General features: G+C 45.7%; 9 protein-coding genes and 1 non-coding gene across 10 annotated transcripts; 4 read left to right on the top strand and 6 right to left on the bottom strand.

Annotated features, from left to right (window-relative positions):
• Window positions 1-4,052: 4,052 nt before the first annotated feature.
• On the bottom strand, window positions 4,053-5,193 carry C8R40DRAFT_1064165 (uncharacterized protein; the record flags this gene model as incomplete). The annotated part of the gene is made up of 5 exons (XM_046225552.1): window positions 4,053-4,355; window positions 4,416-4,570; window positions 4,619-4,793; window positions 4,851-4,981; window positions 5,043-5,193. The coding sequence occupies 5 exons, from the start codon at window positions 5,191-5,193 to the stop codon at window positions 4,053-4,055; spliced, it is 915 nt and encodes a 304-aa protein (XP_046078774.1).
• Window positions 5,194-5,787: 594 nt separating this feature from the next.
• On the bottom strand, window positions 5,788-6,209 carry C8R40DRAFT_1178811 (uncharacterized protein; the record flags this gene model as incomplete). The annotated part of the gene is made up of 3 exons (XM_046232925.1): window positions 5,788-5,889; window positions 5,946-6,089; window positions 6,141-6,209. 3 exons carry the CDS (start codon window positions 6,207-6,209, stop codon window positions 5,788-5,790), a joined length of 315 nt encoding a protein of 104 aa, XP_046078773.1.
• Window positions 6,210-6,933: 724 nt separating this feature from the next.
• C8R40DRAFT_75251 (TB2/DP1, HVA22 family-domain-containing protein) lies at window positions 6,934-8,411 on the top strand. The gene is made up of 3 exons (XM_046236112.1): window positions 6,934-6,941; window positions 7,055-7,219; window positions 7,278-8,411. The coding sequence occupies exons 2-3, from the start codon at window positions 7,188-7,190 to the stop codon at window positions 8,332-8,334; spliced, it is 1,089 nt and encodes a 362-aa protein (XP_046078772.1). The 5' UTR covers window positions 6,934-6,941; window positions 7,055-7,187; the 3' UTR covers window positions 8,335-8,411.
• A 186-nt stretch (window positions 8,412-8,597) lies between these two features.
• C8R40DRAFT_1137688 (uncharacterized protein) lies at window positions 8,598-8,988 on the bottom strand. The gene has a single exon (XM_046229443.1). The coding sequence runs from the start codon at window positions 8,978-8,980 to the stop codon at window positions 8,789-8,791; it is 192 nt and encodes a 63-aa protein (XP_046078771.1). The 5' UTR covers window positions 8,981-8,988; the 3' UTR covers window positions 8,598-8,788.
• A 97-nt stretch (window positions 8,989-9,085) lies between these two features.
• C8R40DRAFT_1137686 (gamma-tubulin complex, DGRIP84/SPC97 component) lies at window positions 9,086-12,675 on the top strand. The gene is made up of 11 exons (XM_046229442.1): window positions 9,086-9,280; window positions 9,333-9,441; window positions 9,498-9,688; window positions 9,739-9,835; window positions 9,892-10,037; window positions 10,093-10,647; window positions 10,697-10,932; window positions 10,986-11,404; window positions 11,463-12,010; window positions 12,079-12,236; window positions 12,360-12,675. The coding sequence occupies exons 1-11, from the start codon at window positions 9,203-9,205 to the stop codon at window positions 12,469-12,471; spliced, it is 2,649 nt and encodes an 882-aa protein (XP_046078770.1). The 5' UTR covers window positions 9,086-9,202; the 3' UTR covers window positions 12,472-12,675.
• An 871-nt stretch (window positions 12,676-13,546) lies between these two features.
• C8R40DRAFT_1137679 (uncharacterized protein) lies at window positions 13,547-14,633 on the top strand. Its single transcript, XM_046229441.1, has one exon. The coding sequence runs from the start codon at window positions 13,680-13,682 to the stop codon at window positions 14,613-14,615; it is 936 nt and encodes a 311-aa protein (XP_046078769.1). The 5' UTR covers window positions 13,547-13,679; the 3' UTR covers window positions 14,616-14,633.
• Window positions 14,634-14,749: 116 nt separating this feature from the next.
• Window positions 14,750-15,814, bottom strand: C8R40DRAFT_75084 (uncharacterized protein). Its single transcript, XM_046236105.1, has 2 exons — window positions 15,627-15,814; window positions 14,750-15,570 (listed from the first exon to the last, which is right to left on the bottom strand). Exons 1-2 carry the CDS (start codon window positions 15,651-15,653, stop codon window positions 14,884-14,886), a joined length of 714 nt encoding a protein of 237 aa, XP_046078768.1. The 5' UTR covers window positions 15,654-15,814; the 3' UTR covers window positions 14,750-14,883.
• On the top strand, window positions 15,633-18,620 carry C8R40DRAFT_75107 (uncharacterized protein). Its single transcript, XM_046236106.1, has 3 exons — window positions 15,633-16,091; window positions 16,145-18,235; window positions 18,379-18,620. Exons 1-3 carry the CDS (start codon window positions 15,908-15,910, stop codon window positions 18,453-18,455), a joined length of 2,352 nt encoding a protein of 783 aa, XP_046078767.1. The 5' UTR covers window positions 15,633-15,907; the 3' UTR covers window positions 18,456-18,620.
• Window positions 18,621-19,062: 442 nt separating this feature from the next.
• C8R40DRAFT_t313 lies at window positions 19,063-19,165 on the bottom strand. Its single transcript has one exon. It is a non-coding gene; the product is annotated as a tRNA-Leu (tRNA).
• Window positions 19,166-21,331: 2,166 nt separating this feature from the next.
• Window positions 21,332-21,845, bottom strand: C8R40DRAFT_1023210 (uncharacterized protein; the record flags this gene model as incomplete). Its single annotated transcript, XM_046223038.1, has 2 exons — window positions 21,332-21,502; window positions 21,549-21,845. Coding segments are annotated over 2 exons (468 nt in total), but the record flags the coding sequence as incomplete, so codon positions are not given.
• Window positions 21,846-27,316: the final 5,471 nt, after the last annotated feature.

Below are 27,316 nucleotides of genomic sequence, written 5' to 3'. Positions count from 1 at the left end.
CCGCCACCTTCCTTGTTCCTAAACTGTACAGTATTACATCGTTGTTTCTCGCAGACCGGATTATGTATATATAGCCAACCCTCCACAGCCTGGTCCCTTATCTTGACCTCTCTGTCATTATCTGGGACCAGGTATGTGCTTACTTATTATTACCTATGACTACGATACTCAATATATCTCTGTCATTATCTGGGACCAGCCTGCCGCCGTTCTGCTTAGTCGCTCCGCCTTGTTGCCTTGTCCAGTTGCTCCGCCTCACCGTTCTGCTTAGTCGCTCCGCTTTCCCGCTCCGTTAGTCACTCCGCCTCTGCCGCTTCGTGACAGGGAGGTTTGGGGTAGGGTAGCTCACCAAAGCGTGTAGGCGTCGGGGAGCTTTAGTAATGTTCGAGGGAGCTCGGGGACTCACTCGGAAGGCTTAGACTTGAAGTAAAAGTGTATATTCGATCGTATAGACGATCAGAGAGACAATAGACGAGAGTAAAGAGAAACAGAGGTAGAGAAACAGAGAGTAAAGAGAAATCCGTATGGTTAGCAGGTACAAAGGGACAGGGACTGGACCTATGCAAAAGGGTGTGTGTTCAAAATATACCAAGCTAGGGACGCTTATGTTACAGAGGATAATTATATAGGTGGGCTGAATAGTAACGGGACATTGTAATAAACGGGCATCTAATGGGGCTGGCGTGAAGTGCAGAACCCATGAGGCTAAATTGATAGGGGATTGTCCGGCGGCATACGCGAGCCACGGAGCTGTCGCTTCAGATGGAGGTTAGCATTGGTGGGGAGGTTAGCTAAGGTTCCGTGGTTCATGGAGGTTTATGGGAGGTTATTTGGGAGGTGTAAGGGAGCTGATATGCTGTTCTGGGATGTCTAGGAGGGTAACAAGGGGAGCTTTTAGGACAGGGCATGACAGGTAGATCTTCGGAATACCGAGCGGCGGAATGGAGACCAGAGGCATGGACTTGACAGTACTTTATTACACAATCATCCCACCAGTTCCATTTGTTTCCATATGCTTCCATACAACTCATCCTTATTCATCAATTAGTTCATTATGATTCATTATCAACTCATTATTACTTGTATATATTGATTCCTCACTCTTGTTCTATATCGCATTGTTATTTACAATCACTTACTCATTAGACAAGAGTAGTATATAAAGGACAGTAGACAGATCCTAGTTCCCCATCTCGACCTCTTGGTCATTGGGCAACTAGGCAAGTACTTGTATCTTTTTAGATACTACCTATCTAACTTGGTCATTGGGCAACTAGATTCCCTTTTGATTACTGGTGTGATTGGCCTCTGACGCTATCCCACTGTTGTTCGAGATCATTATTTCTTTCATCTGTGCCTCTTCACTCTGCCACTGTTGCTCCTTGGCATATTCGGACTTCCCGCCTCCCACTTCCTGCCTTGTCGTGACAGCAGGGTAGAGAATAGGACAATAAGAGAGAGACTAGATAGAAAGGGAATGTGTAACAAGAAAGAACAATAAGGATGAGATTACAATAGATGGTAGATCTCAGGGTACCAAGCAGCAGAGTGGGGCACCGAGGCATAGACTTGACAGTAAACTGTTAAGATCATGCAGAGAGGTCTTAATACATGCAGTATATATAGTTTCAACCACCTATGACGATTATCCTGTCATAGTAGCCTTTTGGCTCAGTTCGATTTTGTGTTAGTGGTTGGGCATGAACTTCACACTGTAATTCTGTCACAATTATTTTTTCTCATCTCACAGTGTCTCACTCAGTTACTCCCTGTTACTCCGTAGTCTATATACTGTAGTTTATGTAAATTTGCTTTTATTTTGTTCTCAAAAAACATTCAATGTTGGTGCCTGAAAGGCACTTGTAAGACCTGGATCAGAATTGGTCTTCTAGGTGGAGTTGGTATGAATAGCTTACATTGTAGCATGCTAGAAGCAGGCTGGAGCTTGAAGGGAGCTATGGGAACTGCAACCAAGGACTGGAATGACCTAGTAGTAGTATGACCCTTGAGGAGGTCCCTAGACAGTAATTGAAGTGCATTGACGAACTTGAGAACAAAGGAGCATTGAAAGAATTGCATTATAGGTTGTGGGAGTTACGAATGTCAATGTGGAACTGTTAGAGCAGGCTGTAGGAGTAGGAGCCCAGGATGAGATACGGTGGTGGTTGGTGTTTCCAAATGGTGGAGGTAGTAACAGAGAAGCAGTATGCGGTTGGATGTCATAGGGAGCTTTGACATTACTTAGAATTAAGGTTCCCAGACTTGTAGAGCAAGTAGGGAGCTTAAAGAGATGTTGGAGAAGTTGGCTCACCAAAATGATAGTTGTTTTGGGGAGCTTTAGAATTGTTCGAGGGAGGTTGGGAACTCACTGGGGATGCTTAAACGTGAAGTAAAAGCATGTATTAGATCGTGTAGGCAATCGTAGAGACAAGAGATTGAGATAGAGAGACTGAGAGTAAAGGAAATTCCATATAGGTAGCAGGTACAAAGGGACAGGGACTGGACTTATGTAAAGGGTGTGTGATCAAAATATACCAAGCTGGCATTTGGGATGCTACAGGACTGCTTAAATAGGTATAGAGAAGTTAACAAGGGAGCATCGGGGAATCTGGTATGTGTAAAGTAGGTGATTGAGATTAGTTACTAATGGAGGTAGTGTGATGGGAGGGTTCTGATCCCAAAGGGGATAGGTACATGCCTGTATCATGAGAGGTACAGTGAGTTGTCGAGGGGGTCGAGGTGAGGTAAGGGAACTTGTGGAGGAGGTACAAGGGAGGTCCTGCAATGAAGGATCTGATAATGGAGAGATGGAGGGAGGTTCTCCAAGGTTAGGGAAAGTAGGGAAAGTAGGTCAGGGCATGAAAGTGCCCCATTTTTTTGATTCCATAATATTTAATAATTCCCAAGAAAGGAGCTGAGTTTTTGCTATGCACAATGGTGCAGTGGCCTGCACTCACATGTTACTGTCATTTGATCTCTTGTTGGAAATTTCAATAGCATGACATTGATTGGCTCATATAATGCTGAAGAGTATACCAGCCTTTTATTCTGGTGGGAGCATGTCTTGATTTCTCTACTCAAAAGGGCTTTACAACACATAAAACAATTGAACAAAAAATAAGCTTAGAACCATGAGACAGGCAACTGAGATACATTTAAATGTAGACAGAACTGTAGTGAAGTGTGGCAGTTACTTTGCAGAAACTGTTACTGCAAAAGTTCTGTGCCTCAATCTGCATGGATCTGCATGTAACTTGTGCAGATCTGCACCTAACATGCCCAGATCCACACTTAACTTGCACAGACCTGCATATAACTTGCATGTATCCTGCATGTAACTTGTGCTGATCTGCATATAACTAGTGCAGATCCTACATGTAACTTCTGCACCCAGCTTTTACTAACAATCAGAGCAATAAGAATCCCATTGGCAATGACTACATAGAATATCTCACAAATAACAATTACTCACATCTGAAGATTATGAAGCAGATAAGCTTCAGAATATCTGCTTGATCATATCTTTGCTCTTAATTGTTGAATCATTGTTAGTAAGACACCAGAATAGATAGTTTAGTTAGTGATCCAGTGATACTGAACAAACTTAAGGATTGGATAAAATTTTAGGATAGGAGAATCAAATTGGACCTATAGAGCTCCATTGCACAATATCATTGTCTAGAGCTCAAATTGAGAAGCAATATGACTATGTGGTAGAATTTTGTACACAATATTGTATATTTACAGATTGCACGGAACTGCATAAAGTTGCACAGAACTGCGCGGAACTGTGCGGCACTGCATGGGACTGGTGCTGCAGGGGTCACAGCAAAAGTTCTGTGCCCAGGTACAACTGGATCCCACCTCTTCCAGCCCTAGGATCCTTGGTATACATAATCTTAACAGATTATGAGCAAAAAGATAAGACTACACAAAGTATGCAAAAAGTTGCAGGATGTGAAAAGATAGGTGCTAGTCAACTTACACTGCTGGCTGACTTATCCTCTGATAAGCCTCTTCTAGTGACTCATCTCGGATCAATGTTTGTACAGTTACCCTACAGCAGCATAATGAGGATAAGAAAAATCCGCAACAACAGCAAGTGCATGTGAGAGAACATCTGCCGATCCACCATTGCTTGCCAACACACCCAAGTCTTCAACATCTCGATCGAGGTCTTCTACATAAGCACCAGCTCCGGACATATGCGCCACCTTAGCACACATAGCATGAAGCGCAATGAGTTCACGATCAGGTACAGGGTAGAATTCGGGATCATCAGTAGAAAACTTTATATCATGTCCGGGAACCATCTGTGTTTGCTTAAACCCTTTCACTTGGTAGGTGTTTGTTCCCTTTCCATAAGAACCATTAATGGAAATTGAAATCAGACATAAAAATGAGGCACAGCTTACAATCTCCTCTAAATAAATTCTTAGCTGATCAAAAGCATCATGCATGTCAAGGGACATTGTAATAAGGTTGCAGAGGGAATGAACCTTAGCGCCTTTGAATTTCTCGAAGTTGTAGCCGAATTGTTGCAAAATAGCTGTAATGGAGGCAGCGTAGTCTGTCTAATAGGGGTAAATGAAAAGCAATGACAGCTAAGGTCACAAACATACCTTCACCCCTTCGAGTCTGAAATAAGTTGAATCCGGAGCAATATGCACAACTTGAAGACTAGCACAACCGAATTCAAGTAACAGCTCAGGAGGATCAACAGCATCGAATTGTTCAGCCAAGTAATCATATTTTCCTGTGAAAGGATCCCGGAAGCCATCTCGTAAGAGAGCCTATCACATGCGAAGGGTTGGTGAATGTCAATGTAGTGGAATAATTGGTCTTCTTACATGGGCCCGTGCTTCACTATGATTTTCAGGAGCCTGATTTAGCTTACTCAAAATAACATTCTTCATGACGTCAAAGGAGTCTGGACTGGGATGGCTCTGAGTAGTTGGAGTTCGTCCCTTGAACTTTCTGACTGAGGTGATAAAGCAAAAGTGAGAACATTTCACAGCCAATATTGGAATAAATAGACTCACAGCAGCGGATGAAAAAAATTGTGTACAGTTCAGCTAGCTCCGAGAGTTGCTCGCCATTGTCATTACAAGACAAAATGGCTCGAGTGATAGCAGCACGAGCAGCATCGGTAGGAGAGTAGTAGAGCATGTACCCGAGAACACGAGCCTGCATAAGTTTTTTATCTCCATACTGTTGAGCTGCTATCTCCCAACGACGACAAAGTTCGTAGGTGCTGCGTGAGGTATCTGACCGAAAATGACCAACAGAGGCATCAGGGAGGGATTCTCCTTGAAATCCCGGCTTCGGTACAGATTTTCCTCTGTCCTTCAAATATGACTCGAGTACTTTGCGTGACATGCAGTACGATGAAGGAGGATGATCGAGGTTACACTTGGTAATGGCGCTCCGGGATTAGTAATAGGTATCGGGTCCCGGTTGCGAGTGGAGGAAAAATTTGATTTCCAAAATCAAAGCGACTGGATTTTTTTCCACTCACCAAACTGATAACACCAGGCCTTTATACCGAGACTATTCGTTCCCCATCCTGACTTACGCTCGCTATAATAGTACGACTTCTCCAGATATATTGGCGGGATGAGCATCTGGTAACCAATTTTGCCGCCTGAGTAGTTGTGTTCCAAGGATAGAATGGTTTTGGAGGCATCAGTTTTACTTATGCCATGAGCAGAAATATGGTCGATTATAGTGAGTGTAGCGTCCTTATTTCTCTTGACCTTTTCAACATCCGAGATGAACAGCTAGATATTACTCGTACCATAAACATTGATAGATACTACGTGACAAGGGCATGCTATTGGAGGCCATCGGCCGCTTCGAAAGCAATTTATCATTTGCTGTCATCTTGCACTACAGATTTCCAAGCATTCAGCGAAAAATTTTGAATGGTAGATAAAATTGTGTACCTCCCAGTAATTGCTTGGCAAGCTGTCTGGACGCAGGTCCAGTGAAGATGTGAGATATACTCCCTCCAAAAGCTCTTTCTCTTCGTCTGTGGCTAGGATAGCTCGAACAGTTCTGAAACGATTATACTCGGATAAAGCTTGGTTCTGTGATAGTGTCAGTAACGAACAGTCTCGATATCATGCGGGTTAGCCCACCTGGTCAACGAAGCGATATCCTATTACGATGGTCGTTTCCAGTAAGCTTGTCAAGGAAGCCACGCTCATCAAGAGCGGAAACATTCGTAGGCAGGGCGTATGTGCTGAGGGACAGTAGTAGGATAGATAAGCACATAGAGAAAAACATTGCAACGATTTCGTAGAAGAGACCAACTCCAGCGAAGTAGCTAGAAATCAGAATTCCAGGCGACAGAAAGAAAGGAATCCACGAGCATTGCTCTTATATCTTGCGAGTTACATTCAGTCGGGATAGGAAATGCCCGGGGAGAGAACTTGGAGTCCAGGATGGTCCGACTCCGTGGCAGATTTGTTCTGTCGAAGGTGATTAAGAGTACGTGCTCATACACATAGCTCACTTACGGAGAAAAATGAATGCATGGTACAGGACGGTACTGATATTAATATGATTATGGATCAAATAAGAGGACATATAATTGAGCTGTAAAGTTGGACAATCTCGAGATTATGGGTCCTTGGTTCTTCAAGAAATGTAATCGAGTACAAAGATTTCACTAGGGGCCCTTGAGCTTGAGTTTGAGGCCTAGATATCGGTGGGACCACGTATTCAACGGATACACCTACGACCTCGGAGACGACTGTACATCCACCAACAAACCGCAAAGCTTGCATGAGCTGGGTCTGAAGGGTTATTTCGCACAAGCGCTGCTTTTCACGCTTGACGCCGTCTAACGAGAACCATCTGCAAGTACCGCGACTTGTTTCAAGGACGATAGGTTGCAATTTCCATTCCTGATCTTCGTGGGTTGAAAACAAAAGAAAGTACGTGGTGACGTAATTACACCTGCTTTATTTCGCCCATCGATACACGCGTTTTCCGTGTTTCAAAGATTTCCTCGAGTATTTATTTCTGCTATTTTGCATTGCTGTTGCAGGCTGTTACTCGCGAAATCAAGCAGTGAAAAGCTTCCAGCGCTTCTAACTTTTCAATAATCTTCCACAGCTGTGACTAGACTAGGGGAATTATCAGGAGAATACCATTATCGACCAAAGACGACGCCCTATAAGATGCTGCTCTATCTATTTTCACGAATATTTAGGTGCGTTCCTCTCATGTCGCTATGTGCTACTTCGCCGCCCTCATATTGCATCTTGAAGTTCAATCTTAACATACCTTTACCCCGCCTACATATCCTACAAATTGCTTTCAACTCGACCAACACCTCTTCCTCTGCTTGAACGTGCTCTCAAATACTGGTGTGTCCTTGGGACTTTCACCTTCTTCGAATATTCCGGAGCAGAACTCCTCATTTCCTGGCTGCCATTATACGGCCTTCTCAAACTCATCGTGCTATCCTACCTTGTCCTTCCGCAAACGGATGGCTCTACGCACGTCTATGACCAGTTGCTTGCTCCTTATTTTTCGTCGCACGAGACAGAAGTTGATGGAGCATTAGAGGAGCTGCGCAAGCGGGTATACGAGTTTATTCAGACCAAGCTGAGAGATGTTTGGGAGCTTCTACTAAATTCAACTGCTCTAGGCCAAGCATTCCCTTCTGCCGCAACCCCAGCTGCACAAGCCCAGCCTTCTGCTCAACCTCCTACACTGGCCGACCCAATATCAGGTCCGGCGCAGTTAGCTGCTGGGTTCTGGCGCACATATGGACCGAATGTATTAGCAGTTGGCGCTTCGATGTACAGACAACTCGCACCTGCGAATGCACCCGGTCAGGCTCCTCAGCCTATGGGATACGATGTCGGTCCCGAAGATCGACCAGTTTCTTCCCGGATGTCGACAACTCAATCGATTATCGAAAGACGGAGGCAACTTGAAGCTGAATTGGCCGCTCTAAATGCCGGCGAAGCCTCCGCTGCTGGTGCTTCTCCTCCTCCATTTCCCATACCACAAATACCCGGCATGCAAATGCAATCGATGCTTGGCCCATCGACTTCCTCGACCCCATCTGCTGTTTCGTCTGCATCGAGCTCACCGACTGGTCGTACACCTGGCCTGCGAGAACGTACGACGTCGAATGTAGGACCTGGCGGAAGGTTTGAAGAGATCAATTCAAATGATCTCGATGAAGAAGATGAGTCTGGGGTTGGACATGAGTACGGTCCAAGGCCCGGATTGCCCAGTACTAGTCGGCCTAGCTGGTTCGGTTGGGGAGGCGGAGGCGGATCTGGAGGTTACGAACGGGTCAAAAGTGATTGAGAACCAGTGTCGACGTTAATAATATCCAAATACTGCTTGAGTATAAAGTTTTGATTACGTTCACATCTGTGAGCCGAATGCTAGTGTACAACCGATTCAAACAAAATATCAACGTATGTCTTCTTTTGGGAGAATAATTGTGAGTCCGTATTACTAGACTGATAATGTCAGACCGAAAAAAAGGGTCAACGTCTGGTACCAATTAATCCGTGAAGTGCCGAAAGGCCAAGCCATCGGCATGGCAGATCCAACTAATAGGGCTGCTCAATTCTTGCCTCACCTCACCGCCTCACCTCACGAGCTGTCACGGAATTCCGCTTTTGGATGTCTGATTGATCCGGGCTGATTTACCGTCGCCTTGTTTTCTCGTTTTCATCCTCTCGTTTTCGTTCGACAAGGTTCGACAAGACTGTCTGGTTCATCTTCATTCATTGATGGTATGTAGCTAGTACACCTACCTTACAACAACACTATCAGTAAATTCTTCATCGAAATTTTGTGCTTCTTCATCATCAAAGCCATCATTAAGTTGAAAGGAATCATCATTGGAGTCATCGGAATCCTCCATGAGGTGAGAGGCAACAGTAAAGGCTTGCGCGATGTTGAACAACTCATTCTGCACCTCTGCACAAGTAATCTGAGGCATAATGAATATAAAGTCTTGCTGCAACTACTGTAAATTACACATATGGTACCGATCAATCGGACATCCAAAAGCGGAATTTCGTGACAGCTCGTGAGGTGAGGTGAGGTGAGGCAAGAATTGAGCAGCCCTAATAATCTCTTCTTCTTCCAAGCTCGACGTTCAAAAAACAGAACCGTCCAGAAATTCTACGTGGTACCTACATCCTTTTTTTAGGAACTCCGCATGGAACCATACACTCCTCGAACACAAACCGGAGCACGGAAGAAAAATATTACACTCTCCCAAAGAGAGTATTCCAAAGTGCGCTGTTGCTACTCAGGATTTCGATGATAGACTGATGACTCGCGCACAGATAACAGGAACAATTGCCTCAGTACGTCGACATCGGCTTCAACAAGATGATATTGATGGAGAACTCAACGGACGCGTACATGGATCTTCGTCGCGACATTCTCATACTGGTCAACATCACGTTTCCTTTGTTGCCTTCGATTGTTTAATGAGAATTATGAGATAGGCAGAGACTGGGAGGAGCCATCTTTCATCGCCGAAACATCCTTCGTCAAGGCACCATTGAATTCTCGCGTGAGCTTGGGAGGAAATGCAATTGGAAACAGCAAGGGAAAGGCCAAGCAAGAAAGTTTAGATCACATTCCAATAGACATACAAGAAACTCTAATACTCGAAGATCTCTTGTACGTGCTAATGGTACGTACAGTGCCTGATATCTCTATACCTTTCACTGAATGAAACACTAGGGTATTGAAGGAGAATATATTCGATTCCATCCAGACTACTCTCCAGATGAAGATGATCCTATCCAAGGTGTGAAATTCGTAGTGGAACCCTCACTAGGTCCGTCACGTTGATTCCATCCAGATAATGCTCTAGGGCTCATGTGATAAGTTTAGATCCTTCTGTACGCAACCTCGTCGAGCGACTGTTGCCTCTAGGAACATATTATACTGGGATATCGGCCTTTATTGAACATCGCAGTCATTTGGACTACGGATTGGTCAATCATGCACTCTGTGCAGCAATACGAGATATGCTCAAAGTACGGAAAGTTTTCTTTCTATTTTCTTGTCTGCTTCCCGTCTCATTTGTTGTAGGACTATCAAACCCTTCTGTCGCAACTAGAACACTCGTTCAACACCTCCCCGCAATTCTCGCTCCAGAAGCTTTGGTTCTACGTTCATCCCACTGTTCACACCCTTTCCATAATCTATCAACTCACCCTCGAACTCGGCACAGCCGATGATCCCTCTGCAGATCTTTCCTCGTCTTCTAACAGCCCAAGTACCTCCGATGCAGAGGAAGAAGCCCGAAACGAGGCTCTTGGTATAGGAACCGCAAAACTCAAATCAGTATTATCTGAGAATGGCCTTGGGACATCCAGTGCAGGAATACCCGTCAAGGGCGGTGAGGTCTTATCGATAATATACGAGCGGATGCAGAGTATGTCGGGCGATCCGACAGCGAATATGGTGTATGCTACACTTTTACGGGAAGCTGGGACACCTTACGTGAATATGCTCAAGGAGTGGGTGATGACCGGGAGGCTCGTGGATCCGTATGAGGAGTTGATGGTGAAGGAGAGCAAATTCATCAATCGAGGGATATTGGAGATGGATTACACCGATGAGTATTGGGAGCGGAGGTATACGGTACTTGACGCAACTTTCACTGCAATTACCCTCTCATAGAACTTATCAGCTTCGCGACGGTTCCACAATCTCAGGATCAAAAGGGCACAAAGCAGGAATACCCTTACCACGTTCTGCTGGTGGACGCCTACCCGGTGGTGCATGCATTCCTCCGCTTTTAGAAGGGTGGAAACACAAGATCTTACTCGCGGGCAAATACTTGAACGTGATACGAGAATGTGGAATCGAAATCCACCGAGCGCAGAATGATCCCCACGACGAGACGTTTTCCATGAACGATGAAAGGTAAAGCTTATGCAATTATACATTGATTGGGTGTTTTACGTTCTATATCCAAGATTCTACACCTTCCTCGAAGACGCCTACACACACGCAAACCAAACCCTCCTCCAACTCCTGCTCAAAGACCAAGACCTGATCCCCCGTCTCCGTTCTCTCAAACGCTACTTCTTCCTTTCCCAATCGTTCTTTCTCACACACCTCCTCGATCTCGCCTCAAACGAACTTCGAAAATCTACCCGATCAGCGTCGTTGGTGAAACTGCAGAGTCTACTCGAATTGACCCTGAACACAGAGGAAAGAGAAGACACGATGTTCCGCGAGGACGTCAAAGTCGTCATGGCGGGGAGTGGGTTGTACGATTGGCTGATGAAGATTATTAGTACGGGCGGATTAGGTAGTGAGAGGGTCGGGGAGAATGAGGTTGGAAATGAGGAAGCAAAGAAGGAACAGAAAGATGATAAGAAACCGTTATTGGGTAAGCCTCTCAATATCCATCCAACTCTAGTATTGTGAACTTTCATTATTTCGAACAGCTTCTGACACCCTTGCGCTCGATTATCACGTCAAGTTCCCCCTCTCCCTCGTTATCTCACGTAAAACCATCCTCCGGTATCAACTTATTTTCCGATTCCTCCTGCATCTGAAGAACGTCGAACAATCCCTCGGTCTGATGTGGATCGAACAAAAGACAACGCCGTGGCGGCAACGCGTACATCATACCCTCCGCCCCTCCAGCTCTCATTCCAATTCCACCCCTACCTCCACCCCCATTCCCACCACTCCTGCTGAATCCAGTTCCTCCCCCTCCCCCTTCCCTTCTTCCCTTCCCTCCTCCTCGTCCTCCTCGGAACCCGAATTCGAGAAATGGCGTCTCCGGGTTTTCCTCCTCCGCGCGCGCATGCTCGCGTTCATACAACAAATCCTCTCCTTCGCGACATTCGAGGTGCTTGAACCGAATTGGCGTGCATTAGAGGTCAAGCTGGATAAAGTGACGACAGTCGATCAACTGTTAAGGGACCATTTAGATTTTCTGGATACGTGCTTGAAGGAGTGTATGTTAACTAGTGCGAAGCTTTTAAAGGTTTGTTTTGTTTTGTTTTCATTCGTTTTCGTTAATAATAATAATATTTTCTCTCTCTTCCCTTACAGGCATACAACAAACTCATCGTAACCTGCGCCACGTTCGCATTGTACGCCGCGCCGTATACCAAGTCTGCCAATCAGGCGATATCCGGGACGGAGACGGCTGAAGGACAACGGAGAAGATGGGAATATCAACTAAAGTTTGAGAAAAATTTCGATCATTGGTATGTCTCCCGTGGATGAGCTTATTCTTCCTATGTCGACTCAATCATGTGTTTGTCTCCTTCCCTCTCTTCTTTCCCTCTTCTTTCCTTCTTCTTTCCCTACCCCTTTTGCCCATCTGCTAGGTTCAAAGTATTCTTGGACTGTGTTCAATTCTACGCTTCAAGCGAGAACGGATCTCTTCTCCCGCTCGTTGTTCGTCTTTCTAGTATCTCAAGGAGGAGTACCAGTACGTGAGGTATTGGTATTGGAAAGGTTTGACTTTGTGTGTCAATATGTTAAGGAGGATCGTAGATTGGTGGTTCTTGCTGCGGTAGTGAAAGCTTTGCTGAAGACGGCGGTCTGCATATATATATTTGCGTATACCCTCAGTTATTACTTCCAATATTCTAGAAGGTACTCATGCTATAACAGGCTATAACAAGTTTCTGTTTAATGGACACAACCGTGAGAAAGACGCGGTCACGAGCCACGAACAACTTTTTCGTTTAATTTTTCGGATTTCCGTTAATTCTTCTTTGTACTGTAACATACTGTAACTCGGGCGAACCTTTTACTGTATATAACACTACAACTCGCAAAGTACGTATGCAAAGTTTCCCAGCCAAATCCCAGCTTGCAACACACACACAAAAAAAATCAAATGATTAACATACTTTTTTTCACGTAGACTCAAGAGTGGTGACTAGAAAGTCAAAAAAAAGATAATGTCTAAACGAACTCTGACGCAGACAAACGACTCGGAGCTTGACTTCATCAATGCGACCACGAATCCCTCGAAGATCCCTAGAACACTTACATCCCCGTCTCATTTTGAGTTTCCCCCTCCCCCTCCCTCTCCTCCTCCGCAGTTACCTTTGAACAATGTGCTAAACATGAACACCAAGGAGAGAGCTAAGGAGAGTCCACGACTCTGTCAAGGTGTAGTATTCAAAAAATTCATCATCGACTGTCGTCGATTATCTCCGGATGGATTGGAGGGCTAACGGTACAACTACATACAGAACACGAAAAATACTCAGAATACTCGCGGTGCTTCAAGTTCGATGCAGGGTGTTGATAATGATAATAATAATAATAATGATAATCGAATCTCGCAACCCAGACTCGGACTCTCGCAGAACCAAAACCTAAACCAAAATCAAAATTTACCACCTGGACAGTCGGAGAGGACAATAGCGCGAGTGCTGGATGCGCGGCAGTCGTCGTCGTCGTCGTCGTCGTTGTCATTGAGTTTGCAATCCAGGTCTGCTAATCGGGCTGGTCAACGACCATCATCGACAGCTCTGGTACCCCCGGTACTGGGGGACTTTTCATCTCCATCTTCATCTTCATCTTCAACTTCAACTTCATCTTCATCTTCAACTTCATCTTCATCTTCAACTTCATCTTCAACTTCATCTTCATCTTCAACTTCAACTTCAACTTCATCCTCCAATCAATGCATGAGGCTCCATGCCATGCTCGGGAAGCAGAAATACAAGAGCGAGGTGTATAAAGAACAATTAAAAGAGCAACGAAGAAGAAACAAGGAGTTGGAGGATAGACTTGCGGAGACCTCTAAGCAGTTGCTTCGGGTCCAGGGACGTGATGATGAGACAGTCCAACTCCACACAGAAACCAAGATAATCTCGCTTTCCAAAGAACTTGAACAGAAAGAACAACGCATAAAAGACCTCACAGCGCAAAACACTTATCTCCAATCCCAAACCACCGCACTCCAATCCCAGATGCACGATGCCCAAACCGAGTCCCGTACCCACCTCACCCACCTCACCCACCTCCAAAACACCCACACCGCCCTTTCAAAGAACCTTCAAGAATCTCACGCACAGGTAACCCACCTCCGACACGTAGTGATGACAGGGGACACCGAGAAAAAAGCATTAGAAGACAAACTCCGCGTATCAGAACAAAACCTCTGTGCATCAGAAGACAAACTCTGCGTATCAGAAGAAAACCTCCGCGTATCAGAAGAAACCCTCCACGTCTCAGAACAAAACCTCCACGCATCAGAAGAAAACCTCCGCGTATCAGAACAAAACCTCCACGTCTCAAAAGACAAACTCCGTACATCAGAACAAAACCTCCACACATCAGAATGCGCACGGAAACACATCTCAAACGAGTTGCTGATGCAGGTTAACGCGAATATGCATCTTGTGGGGGAGATTAAGGGTATGGAGGAGAGGGTGAGGTTTTTGGAGAGAGAGAGGGATGGGTTTAGGGTGGAGTTGGATCGGAGGATGGTGGTGGTTTCGAATGTTGAGGAGGTTGAGGAGGTTGGGGTTGGGGTTTTGGAGAGTACGGCTGTAGAGGCGCCTGGGGAGGAGGAGGAGCAGGTCGTTGGTGAGGAAGATGAGTCCCTGTTTGGTATTTGAGGCCCTGAGGACTGGATACATAATGTAGAATGTAGAAAAGCAAGTTTTTTGTTTTGTTTTGACAGTTGGATTTCTGGTACATATGTTGTGTCCAACTTTTATGTATAATATTGGTTTTACATACATACATACATACGACAGTTACTTTATCCGAGTTGTACATATTGGTACATTATTCTCCTTGTATATACAGACTCATCATCCTCAAACACCCTCCTCATCCTCGTTTGGTGATGTACCCAAACCATTTCCACTCTCGGGTGGACTATCAACACCCCTCCCCCGTCTCCTCAACAAGCGTAACCCCCGACGACTGACTCGTCCTCACCGTACTCGAACGGCTCACCACCGAGTGGGTTCTTAACAACCCAGCCCGGTCATCCTCATCCTCATCACCACCACCATCTTGATCTCGATGCCCAGATGGATATGTACGTGTTTGCTCACCCCGTCTCTTCCCCACCGTCACCTCCCTCCTCATCAACCCCTGCACAACACTCTGCATCCGCGGCATCCGGGGGATCGTCGACCGTTTTGCGGCTGCGATGAACCTGGAACGGGGAGATGGCGTGGAACGCGGTGATGCGGAGGAGGGGGAGGAGGAAGGGGATGTGGGAGAGGAGGAGGAGGAAGGGGAAGAAGGGGAAGGAGAAGACTTGAGAGACGTGGTAGACCCAGCGGAGGCGATTGATTCCGGGGGGAGGATGTCGTAGAAGGATTTCGGAGCGGGGAGTGTTGGGGGGGAAGGGGAAGTTTGAGACCGTTTTGGTTTCGGTTCAGTCATCGGGACTTCACTAGCCCGAGCCGCACTCCCATTCCCAGCACTTGTCAAGTGGCCGTACGACTCCCCCGACGCAGAGTAGTACAATCTCCCGTTCTCGTCTCGGAATGTGTATTGCTGGGTGTCGGCATCGTAGGCGATGCGTTGGAGTCCTACTGGGAGGCGGGTGGAGTCCTGTATCGTATCATACAAGGTCAATAAATATTTAACTAGCTAAATGGCTAGCTCACTTCTGAATATTGTGTAAACCGACTCATAGAGCAGAAATAGGGATGTTATTTCGAGAGACTGTACTTGGTAGTACTCGACAAGGTTGGTTGCTCAGTGTTGCTCTGACGACATGACGCGTTATGTATGTGCTGCGCAATCAAGTTGCCAAGATAACCAAGGCAGATGAAATGCCGCACTTCCGGCATTACATGATCCGTATATTGATTTAGACGCCCAACAAACCTATAGCCGGGTCTTCGTTTTCTTTACTGTAACACGGACAAGGTGTCTGAGATTCAGAATGAATCGAATCCAACGCCTTCAACGACGTTTATTCTCCAGCTCACCGAGCGCAGCGCTGAACAGAAGAACAGTTCCACGCGCGGTAGACAACTGTGATGTGTTGATTGTAGGAGCTGGGCCTGCGGGGTTGGCTGCAGCGATACGGTTGAAGCAGCTTGAGCGTGAAGCTGGGTCGTCACAATGTGCGTTCCCGCCTATTTTTAGCAATATTCTCAATAAATCATTTCCTCTGCAGCTCTCCGTGTAGTAGTACTCGAAAAAGGCAGCGAAGTCGGTGCCCACATCGTCTCCGGCTGTGTCCTCGAACCACGAGCTCTCCATGATTTATTAGGTCCCGACCCGTCTCAATACGAACAGATCTACAACTGCGGTCAACCCCCGCTCGGTGTCAAAGCAGGACAAAGCCACATGCTCTGGTTAACCGAAAAATCCAAATATCCCATCCCCCACCCCCCGCAGATGAACAATCAAGGGAATTTCGTTATTTCGCTGAGTGCGTTGACGAGGTGGCTAGGGAGAGTCGCGGAAGAGTATTATGGGGTGGAGATTTATCCGGGGTTCGCGGGTGCGGGTGTGGTGTTTAGTGATGAGGGGTATCAGAGTCCGTGGGTTGGGTGGGAGGGGAGGTGGGATAGAGAGGTGACGAGGATTGGAATACCGAAATCACCACAATCATCGCCGCCGCCGCCGCCCCGTGCACCAGCAGTGCTCGGAATCCTAACCAACGACGTCGGGATCCCAAAACACCCTTCATCCACTACAACCTACGAACCCGGAATGTTCTTCCGTGCCCGCACCACCCTCTTCGCCGAAGGCGCCCACGGGTCCCTCACCAAAACCCTCATCACCAAATACCGCCTCCGCAACGAAAGCGATCCCCAAACCTACGGCTTCGGCCTCAAAGAAATCTGGCGACTCCCCGACTCCCACCCCCTATACACCCCCGGGTCCATAACCCACACTCTCGGTTTCCCACTAGATCTAAACACCTACGGCGGGGGGTGGGTATACCACATGGATGCCAACCTCCTGTCTATCGGTCTCGTCGTGGGCGCGGACTGGGAAAACCCGTATCGGAGCCCGTATAGGGATTTTCAAATGATGAAGCATCATCCGTATATCCGTCGTTTGTTATCCCCCGCAACGCGAATCGCATACGCCGCACGTGTACTAACGGAAGGCGGTCTCCAATCGCTCCCCCTTCTGCACTTCCCGGGTGGCGCACTCATCGGGGACGCCGCCGGCACCGTCAACGTCGCGAAGATCAAAGGCGTGCACACCGCAATGGGGATGGGGATCCTCGCTGCCCAGGGTGTTTGGGATGGGTGTCAACAACAGGCTAACGAAAACGACCCCATAGATACATCCCCCTACACCACCTCCTTCCTCTCCTCATGGATCCACACCGAGCTGCACGAAACCCGAAACCTACGCCCCTCCTTCTCCTCCTCGTCGGTGCTCTCGAAACGCGGTCTCGGTGTCCTCGGGGGTGTGTTGTACTCTGGCGTGGATACGTTGTTGTTGAAAGGGAGAACACCGTGGACGTTTAGACATACTAAGAACGAGGAAGAGAGGAGGGAGAGTTTGGATGGAGGAAGGAGTTTAGACTCCCTAAGAACCGATCCATCCACCGCCCACACCCCTATCCCCTACCCACCCTTCGACCCACCCCTGTCCACGGACCTCCTTACTTCACTCATGTTGACCGGTACTTCCCACGAAGAAGACCAACCAGAACATCTGAGGGTCCTCGGTCGACCAGGGGCTGCTGCTCTCTCCTCCTCCGACACCGATTTTGGAGGTTTTGGAGGTGGTGAATCTGTATTGGATGTTAGGATCAGCGAGATCCACGAAGAAGGGACCGCGGAAACCGAATCGGAAACCGAAGACACGGAGACGGAAACCACGGAAGATACACTGTTCATCCCTAAAGTAACTTCCCCCCCCTCCCTCCGCCGAGCCCACACCAAAATAAACATCGGCGAGTACGCGGGGTTACTCGCTAGAGCGTGTCCCGCGGGTGTGTATGAGTACGTCGATGTCGATGTCGATGATGATAATCACCACTCTACTACTGGACAGGAACCTCCGCACAGCCGTGAAGGTGAAGGCGGTGAAGGCGGTAGTGGTGAAGGCAGCAGCGGTGAAGGCAGCGGTAGTGGTGAAGGTGAAGTTAGTGAAGCCAAAGCCAGCGACGGCGAATCCTGGAACGGCAAAAAACTCGTAATCAACGCACAAAACTGCATACACTGTAAACTCTGTGATATCAAAGTCCCGTCGCAGGATATAACGTGGACTGTCCCGGAGGGCGGGGGTGGGCCGAAGTATAGTGAGTTTGTTTTATCTGGAACTCTGAGGCCTCACTTATTCACTGACGCACTCCTCACTTACACTTTTTATTCACCCACTCACTTTTTATTCACCCACTCACTTTTTATTCACGCACGCACTTCTTATTCACGCACGCACGTCTCTTTCTACCGCAGCGGTTACTTAGTGGTTACATAGTACCTTCTAAAGGTACTTCATCGATTTGGTTCCGATGATCCTTCAATCTTTCGACAACCCAGTCGAAATCGGGTCGGAAATAGTGGTCGATAAGTATGTACATCGTTTCAACAACGACGCCATGGAGGGGACCGATGAGGAAGGGGGTCGATGAGGGGTCGGTGAGGGAGGGGGGTCAACGTTCAACCGATTATCGGTTGATATCGATAAGGGAGGGAGGGAGGGGGGTCAACGTCCAATCAACCAGCTGATATCAAAGAGGGATGTACTAGGAGTTTATCAAATGTACTGGGAGTTTATCAAACATAAACGGAAGTCACTACATAGTACATCCAATACCCTCCTGATAATTTCTGAAGTAGGATGGAAATGAGACTACTACAAGACGTATACGTTGACTTTCAGAGGATAATATACCTTCAAGTTCGAGTTCAACGTTCATCCTTGCTTAGAGCCATTGGATCCATCGAGCGTCAGACCAGTTGTTCTATTCTGGGACACCTACCACTGACCACCTACTATCTATTTATCTATCTATGAACTTCATATCCAAAACTAAAACAAAACTACAACAGCAAACTACAACAACAACAAAAAAACACAACCAACTCCAGATCATAGATCGTACATAAGGGCTCAAAAAAATGACAAGAGTGGGATTTGAACCCACGCGGACATTCGCCCATGAGAATTAGGAAGTTAATGAAATAACTTGAGTCACACGCCTTAACCACTCGGCCATCTTGCCGTGGGAAGTCAATTGAGGTATGGCATCTACATTCTTCTACATTTCATTACGAGTTCTATTTATAGAAGTCGTTCTTATGGCGGCAAAAATCCATCCTCTTGATTGCGTTAAGACGTGAGAGTTTCTTCCCCTTTTTAGTCTTACTTATGTCAGCAACAATCCTGGCGTAATTGTCATCTCTCGTTCCTTCCTCCTCTCTCCTTCTTGCTTTCCTGTCCTTCAACTGAAACTCCGTCAAAATTGTTACTTCGATTACGCTCTCCCCTTCGATGCATCCCTTATTTAATATTATTTTTTTTTTTCGCCCATTCTCACATTCCCCCCTTTTCCCCCATGCGTCGTATTGAGTACATCAAGTGCCTTTCTGCATCTGTTCAACTAGCTCCTCTTGTATGCCTTTCCTTTTCCCTTTCTTCGTTCTATGTTATTCACCCATCTTCTCAGAAAAATACAGAGCTAGTCCGAGTTTTGTACTTCGATAATCCTTCTGCCAGGATTTACCTCGTTTTCTTTCAACTTCACATCACCATCCCTGATGTACTTCAGGATCGCAGTTGCCGTTTTGAACTTTCTGCAACACTTTCTCCTTACCTACTGGAGTCTTCACGTGTTCTTATTTCATCAATTGTCAAATTCAATGCCAATGCTGATCATCTGCATATGCATCTTTTTCGTCGTCATCACGGCTCATCATCCTTTGTCAATCCAACTGCTCATCTTACCTGCCCTTGGTCCTCTTCCTCTGTTGGTATTGCTTTCGATGACCATGGGAATGCTCATGATGCTACTGAATACATGGCCCATGCTATTGTTAAGCACTGTCAACGGTTGAGACTGTACGTGTTTTGTTTTTGTTTATGTCTTCAACTGATATCTCTGCCAGACATACTCATCGTGTGACCCATCTCCCTTCTTTCAATTTCGACGACCGCTTTATCTTGGCTCTTGATCATCTCCCACCTCCTGTCCTTTTATCACCCATTGTTTCTTCCTTGGCCAGTCGCCTCAACCGCCTTCCTGCTCCGATTCCGGACCGTCAGTCTGAGGAGTATCAGGATTTATTTGACTATGTGTTGTCATCTTGCATCCATGATTACGTTCATGGTCCCCTCTATGTTTGTGTGCATTACTTTCTTTTGTGTTGGTGTCTGACTTTTTTTGTCAGCCTCATCAATATTCCTGTGATATTGCCCTCTTCCACCCGGATTCTCCAGCTATGCATGTCGCTTGCATTCGCATCTCGTTAACTGGCCGCCTCCCATATTTTGATATTCTTGATGCAATCAAATGTTCACCATACATTACATTCTACCGTCGTTTCTATTACTGCACTTATCCTTTGCCAAACACTGACAATGTTGCTTTGATTGTTACTTCCTCTCCTGATCCTGTTTGGATTGATTCCTGCACCTCTGTATTTTGTAATCACGCTATGGGTTTTTCTCCTCTTTGGAGGTTTCCTGGTATTTACATACCTCTCACTCGTACTTTAATCCCTACTTTTGCTTCTGATACATCCATAGGTGAAGAGGCATTTGCTCAGTATGTTTCTTGTTTCATTTCTGTCTTATTGTTCTCACTCTCTTCTTAGTATTGTTTGTCCCCGTGCTTTGAATCCTAGTAATGTACTGGCTACTTCCACTAACCAAATCTGTTGATTGTTTTCGTTACCATACGTATGTCTTCTAATATAATGATGCACTTCAAGTTCCATAGATTTTCCTTGTGTGGCTGTTTCTGACCCTCATCTTCACACATAATACGTGTGATGCTTTTGCGATCTGCTTATTTGCTATCTATTGCACTGGTCCCAGTCTTGCTCTATCGAGGTTCCGCCCCGCAGGCGAACTTTAATCAAACTTTTTGATTATTCTCTTAGAGGGCTTGGTCACCAAGCTACCAGTCTTGGACGGAGCTATCTATCTGAATTTTCATCATTATGTCAAGTGATTCTTCCTAATTCCAGTATAATCTTTATTACTGAGTGCACTAAGAGTCATCCATACGCCTGCTTCCTTCCATTTCCATTTTGTAGTCCACCCTCCTTCTGATTTGCCTTGTTTCCGTTGTATATCTCCTTTGATTGATTCTTTGGGCCTCCTATATATCGTTAGGTCATTCTACCCATATCTATGTGACACCAGGGCTCACCTCTGTCAAGGTGCCATCGAACAAAGTTATACTTCTCAAAACTGCTACTGTGCGGTATCGTTCCTCCTTTTTCTTGTTAATGATCTTTATCAACATCATAGACATCTTCACTTCAACGATATCACCCTTCTTGAATAGTACCAGCTGTACTTGGTCAAATCTGGCCAGCAGTTTGGTCGATAACAACTTGGAGTGGATGCGATAATTTTCCTTACCTGACTTCCTCCCCTACCATCTTGCGTTCAAAATAGTGTACTCGGTTTTCCTCTATATGAACATGTGTACCCCCTCCTATCTTTGCCATATCACCTTTGTCGTCCACTCCTGCTCCAAAAGGAATTTGTGCTTGTCCCTGTGCTGCATTCTTTGCTGTGAAGAGCCGATTTCCTACATTTATTGTCCTCCACTCCTTGTACTGACCAGTAACAATGGTGCGATCCATCTGCTCATCTTTCACCTGCCTACTAAATAGTGTATCAATATCTTCGATTGTTAACACCGCATCTTCAAATGCACGCCCTCCAAAGCCGCATATTTCGATACTTTGCTTCAAAAATGTTGCCTTCTTTTTCCTATTCATGTTTCGTCAAGTCAATCTTTGGAATAAACCTGCATCACCCATATTACTTACAGGTTGCCGCCCCCTATATTCATTGGTGGCAAATCTATCCCAACGATCACCCCCTGTACTGCCACCACTACTTCTTCCACTCCTCGATCCCCATCAACAACCAATCGCCAGTTCACAGGTATACCTATATTCATTGCAATCATCTTATGCGCTTGCCATTCAGGCTCCTACCGTTTATATTATGTCTTTAGCTAGGTTTTGATAACAAGCACTTGCTCACCAGTGTTAAATTTGCTAGGTGAAACGGCGCATATTTATTTTGCAACCTCTGCTCAGCAAGTTCTTGAACCTTTTCCCCTGTCATTTATGTTGTGAATAGTACTGCTATTCCACACTTACCACTCACTTACTCGCTTGATTTTCATCATATCCTTTACTATCCATGGTTTCTCGGGTAGGTAGAGTCGATGGGTAGGAATTTCTTTTCTGATTTGCTTATCGTGAACCCTTAGCTGTTCTGTCTCGCTTCTTGCTGGATATCTTGCTCATCCTCGGAAATTATGTCCTTCTAATGTGTATTTGCCGCTTTGTGCTACAGCTGTCATATCTTGTTCATCCTCGGATTTTTTGTCCTTCTAACATGTATTCACCGCTTTCTGCTAATAGCTGTCAGTAAGTTGACCTTCTCTTGGATCTTTGTCCTCCATTTCACTTCCATTTTTCTTAAGGAAAGATTTGCCACTTGCTCTAGATTAATTTTCCCCTTGCTCTGGAACATTTTCCCTGTCCTCGGGATTCTTTGGTCCTACCACGTATATTTGCTCCTTTGGTTTTACAGCTGTCAGTACAGTTGTCTTTCACCAGTCCCTCTGGAAGTGTTTTCCTTGTCCTCGGGATTTTGATTTTTGAACTTCGAAGGTGTACATGCTGCTTTGCTTTTACAGCTGTCAGCTCTTCCTCACTTCTTTGTTCTTTTCTTTACCTCTGTATGTAAAATTCTAATTCATATCTGGTTCATAGATGCTGCTTTTCACTCTTCGGTTTCACCAGATCCTCTACAACCTTGACATCCTTCATCCCACATTGCACATGAATTCTTGAAACCGACACTGACTTCATGCTACATTGGATCTTAGGTCTTCCAATATGCATACACCGCCATACACCTCTTGAATATTACAAGTGTGGGTGTCATTCTTTCGCCGAGACTGACAGGGACTCCAAACTACCTTGGGATCTAAGGTCTTCTAATATGTATACGCCACTTGAATATTCACTCAGCAATGAATTTTGGTTATTCTTTTTATTTACTCCGCTTCTACCTCCTGTCTAATGTGGTTTTACTTGCTCTAGAACATTTTTGGTATTCTTCTATGCTTCTATGGTTTAGCTGTCAGCATTACTTCTGTACTTGGCAATGTTCTTCTTGACTCAATTTCGTTACCTTCTTCTTTTCTTTCAATATATCTCTGTTTGGCTTTGTCGTCAGACTCTGCCAATGATTTATTTAAAACTGACTCCTCACCTGTTCCCGTTAACGAGCTTGCCTCGTTTTTGTGTGAAAGAGAAAGGAAGGAATCTAATGGGCACTCCAACCAACCAATCTAATACACAATATGCGAGTTCACTGCTATCAAATTTATTTAATAGCAAGGGGTAGCGTTGGCAAAGGTTCCGCAAAGCTTTGAGAGCTAAGTAAGAAGCTTTGATCAATCAATTTGAATCGTTCTAAGGATTCGATATATTCCTTTGATCAAGGTAGATTCAGCACGATTTGTGCTTTGGTTTGTATTGATTTGGGTATATCAAGAATTGGGGGTTTGAATCAAAGTAAATTAAAACCGAAACACACAGACCCCTACGGAGGGCTAGAACTATGTGCTGGCACAACCACACAGCGTGATTTGCCCTTAAGACCAACGACTGATCCTAAGTTCGAAGAATACCCAACAACTGGATATACTTCTCGCAGTCACAAGGAGCAGAACACAATGTTCCTATACTCACAAGTGCCGGGCCCGAATGGCTGCTAGCGAAGAGGTTTCAGTCTGGCGGGAGTGTGTCTTTCCTTTTTACGGATTAGCACTGCAACGTCGTCCCAAAATCACTTGTATTCCAGATACATCGGATCGCTATTTATACATACAGAATATAGAGTCGCATAGTACAATTAATTTAATACAATCAACGTTCGGAACCGCAAGGAAACTTCTACACTCAGTCAGATACCATTTAATTTGAATCTACATGTCCTTATTTGGTCCATATTGGTTCCAAGATTCTAGTATACCTCCAAACATAGGCAGGTACTTCAATATTCATTTAATTTAATTGTTTTTGGAGGATGACTCGAATGGTGTTCAACTGTCATTGCGGTTCAACACTTACTTCGATCGTTTGTCACCTCGTCCGGAGGCAAATCAGCTCTCCTCGATTCTAATCCTATCAATCTGATTCATCTGGATTAAACTAATTGCTTCTCTCTTTCAACAGACACCCATTGTGCCTATACTCTATCAAGGGAGTTACGCATAGTATTCATTTAATTGCATTCTTCAATGTTTTCTACGTCAGGACTCTTTGACATTCATTTGATATGTCTTCGGAGCCTTGCAGTACTTCGATCGTTCTTCTAGTCATTTTCCTCAACCATGCAACTTGATTGGTCTATTAGACTAAATCACAGTCTTTTAGATTAATGCATGATCTCGTTCTAGAAGGAGTATTTGATAATTCCTGAGTTCTAGAAAGTCATTTCGAGTCAATCCTTGGTTCATGGTCACTTGAGTAAGTTCTTCCAAACTCCTGCCAGTGTAAGGTCCAATAAGAATACCCTTGGTATGTCATACGTGAATGGTCATCCTTCGGATGTAGTCCGAGTCTGGTATAATCCTGCTTGACAAACAGGTAGACTGCTATCCGTAGGTAGTATCAGGGATGGGTAAACTAACCAACTTGTGGTAGTATGGGTATATGGTCCCTTCAACTTATTAGACTGATTCAGTATTGACTTTGACTGTCAATCCGGGTCTCAATTACAGTCCTCTTGATACGAATCTATACGTGAAAATGTCACAATTCACAACATAGATGTCTAGCCAAAATTTAGGCGTGTCACCGTCTTGCTATCTGTATCTCTTTCCCCTTTGTTATAATGGCCAGAACTCGCCCTAGGAAACGCTCACCGTCACTCAACGCTGAAAGGTCTCTCTTCTATTCTTATCAATTCTGGTACTGAATCTCTTTCTACATTTGCAGCCCTTCCAAGAAACACTCTAAACATTCAACCTCTGGGTCTGCCTCTGAGTCTGACCTTTCCGATATTCCACCTGAGGTACCCAGTGAGTATACTTTGTTTTACCATCAAGACCTCTATGTTTCTACTCATCAAATTTCAGAGAACCCTCTTATATCTACATTGGACGTTGAGACAACCGCTCCTTTGGTGGCTACTCAAGATTCTGTTACCAGTGAATATCCGTCTATTTTCCTCTGATTATGAATAATTTATGTAATGTCTCTTTCCATCTACTGCAGGGAGCGCCGTTCCTATTTCGCCTGTAGCTGAGGCTACCGATGCAGCTGGTGGCGACTTCTCTACCACAAACAAATTGTATGACTCTCACATTCCATTCTTTGTCTCATCTACTGATTCTTTTATTGATGTAGGTCGTTTGATTCGGCCTTGGATATACCCCTTCCCAATAGTGATGACGACTTTTCATCTGATGAAGATGACGGTGCTGCTAGGTAAGTTTTTTCCTTGCTGTAGCAAGTAATTTGTAACCATGTCCCTTTGTCATTTATTGTTAGTCCGCCTGTTATAGTCAAGTCAGTCGCCTCCACCACTTCCACCAATCGTACCGTATTGGATGAAGTTTTGCAGCCGGACTGCATGAAGAATCATTATCTTGGTCTTCCCTGGGTTCCACCGTCCGTGCTTTGTTTTTCTTCCTTATTATCTCTTACATTTTTTTTCCGAAGTCCTTCAAAGCTTCTTCCTTACTCGTCTGCTTCTGCTGATGCTCATGAAGTTGAGAATGCCGACTTTGATCTTCTTTGCACCACCTTGTCATTGAATGCGGTCGCGTATGTTGTTTTGTTTTCTTTCCCTTGTGATTCACTACCTCATCTGCTGTGCCTTAGACGCCTCAAGTTGGGCTTGGTCTTTAGCCGTTATAAGAACGTGGTCAATTTGAGTAAAGCACCACAATCATCTTTGCTCCGGAACTATGAAGGTTATGCTTCTGTTGCTGATCTGGGTGGCCCTCGACGGGAGCTAGTTTGTCATGCCCTGACCACAACCAACCAGTCCCAGCACCATCCCACATGCTTCCTTACACCTCCCCAAGACATCCGACCTCCCCAAGACAGGACCACGGGTACTACGCACCTCCCCAAGACAGGACCACGGGTAATACGCACCTCCCCAAGACTATCCTGACAACCTCCCGACACGCGTACGAAACTCCTTAGCACCAGCCCCATTAAGTACAAATCTCGATCACCTGTCTCCTTCGACTACTGCCTCATGTCCCTAGGTTCCGATGTTCCCTTGTTCACTTCCCATACCTATTTAAGTAGCTCCGTAACGTCTCCAAGCGCCAGCTTGGTATATTTTGAACACACACCCTTTTGCATAGGTCCAGTCCCTGTCCCTTTGTACCTGCTAACCATACGGATTTCTCTTTACTCTCTGTTTCTCTACCTCTGTTTCTCTCTACTTCTGTCTATTGTCTCTCTGATCGTCTGTACGATCGAATATACGCTTTTACTTCAAGTCTAAGCCTTCCGAGTGAGTCCCCGAGCTCCCTCGAACATTACTAAAGCTCCCCAACGCCTACCCGCTTGGTGAGCTACTCTTCCCCAAACCTCCCAGAGCTCCCTAGCTACTTCGTAAGCTTCGGGACCTCGATCTAGGTAACGTCGAAGCTATCCCTCACGTCGAACTACGTATTGCTTCTCCGTTACCACCTCCCACACTCGAGGACGACCATCCTCCAACCCAGTCCCCAGGGACCTACCCTCCCTGGCATATCCCTTCTCGGGAGCTTACACCCTCGAGACCCCGTTGCATAAACTACCTACTCGACTCTATATTGACGTTCTAGCGAGTACAACTCCTACTACGCAATATCTTACGGTCCCGCACTCGTCCCGAACCTCCCTACGCATTAGGGACCTCCCTGGACCTCCTAGGAACCCCTCAAGGGTCACCTTCTCGTCGTTCCAACCACTACTAGGTCATTCCCGTCCTCGGTCGCGGTTCTCGTAGCTCCCTTCGAGCTCCAGCCTGCTCCTAGCACGCTACAACATAAACCTCCACATACCAAAACCTACCCTAAGACCTATTTTGACCCAGGTCTTACACCCAGCTCCTCGAACTTCCACGTCTACTAAGGTTCCTGTGGACAGCAAGAAGCCTAAAT

The sequence above is a fragment of the Lentinula edodes genome (assembly GCF_021015755.1).
Source record: "Lentinula edodes strain Le(Bin) 0899 ss11 chromosome Unknown C8R40scaffold_100, whole genome shotgun sequence".
Taxonomy (NCBI): Eukaryota; Fungi; Basidiomycota; class Agaricomycetes; order Agaricales; family Omphalotaceae; genus Lentinula; species Lentinula edodes.
Note: the sequence above shows the minus strand (reverse complement) of the source record. Positions and strands in the feature narration are given on the sequence as shown.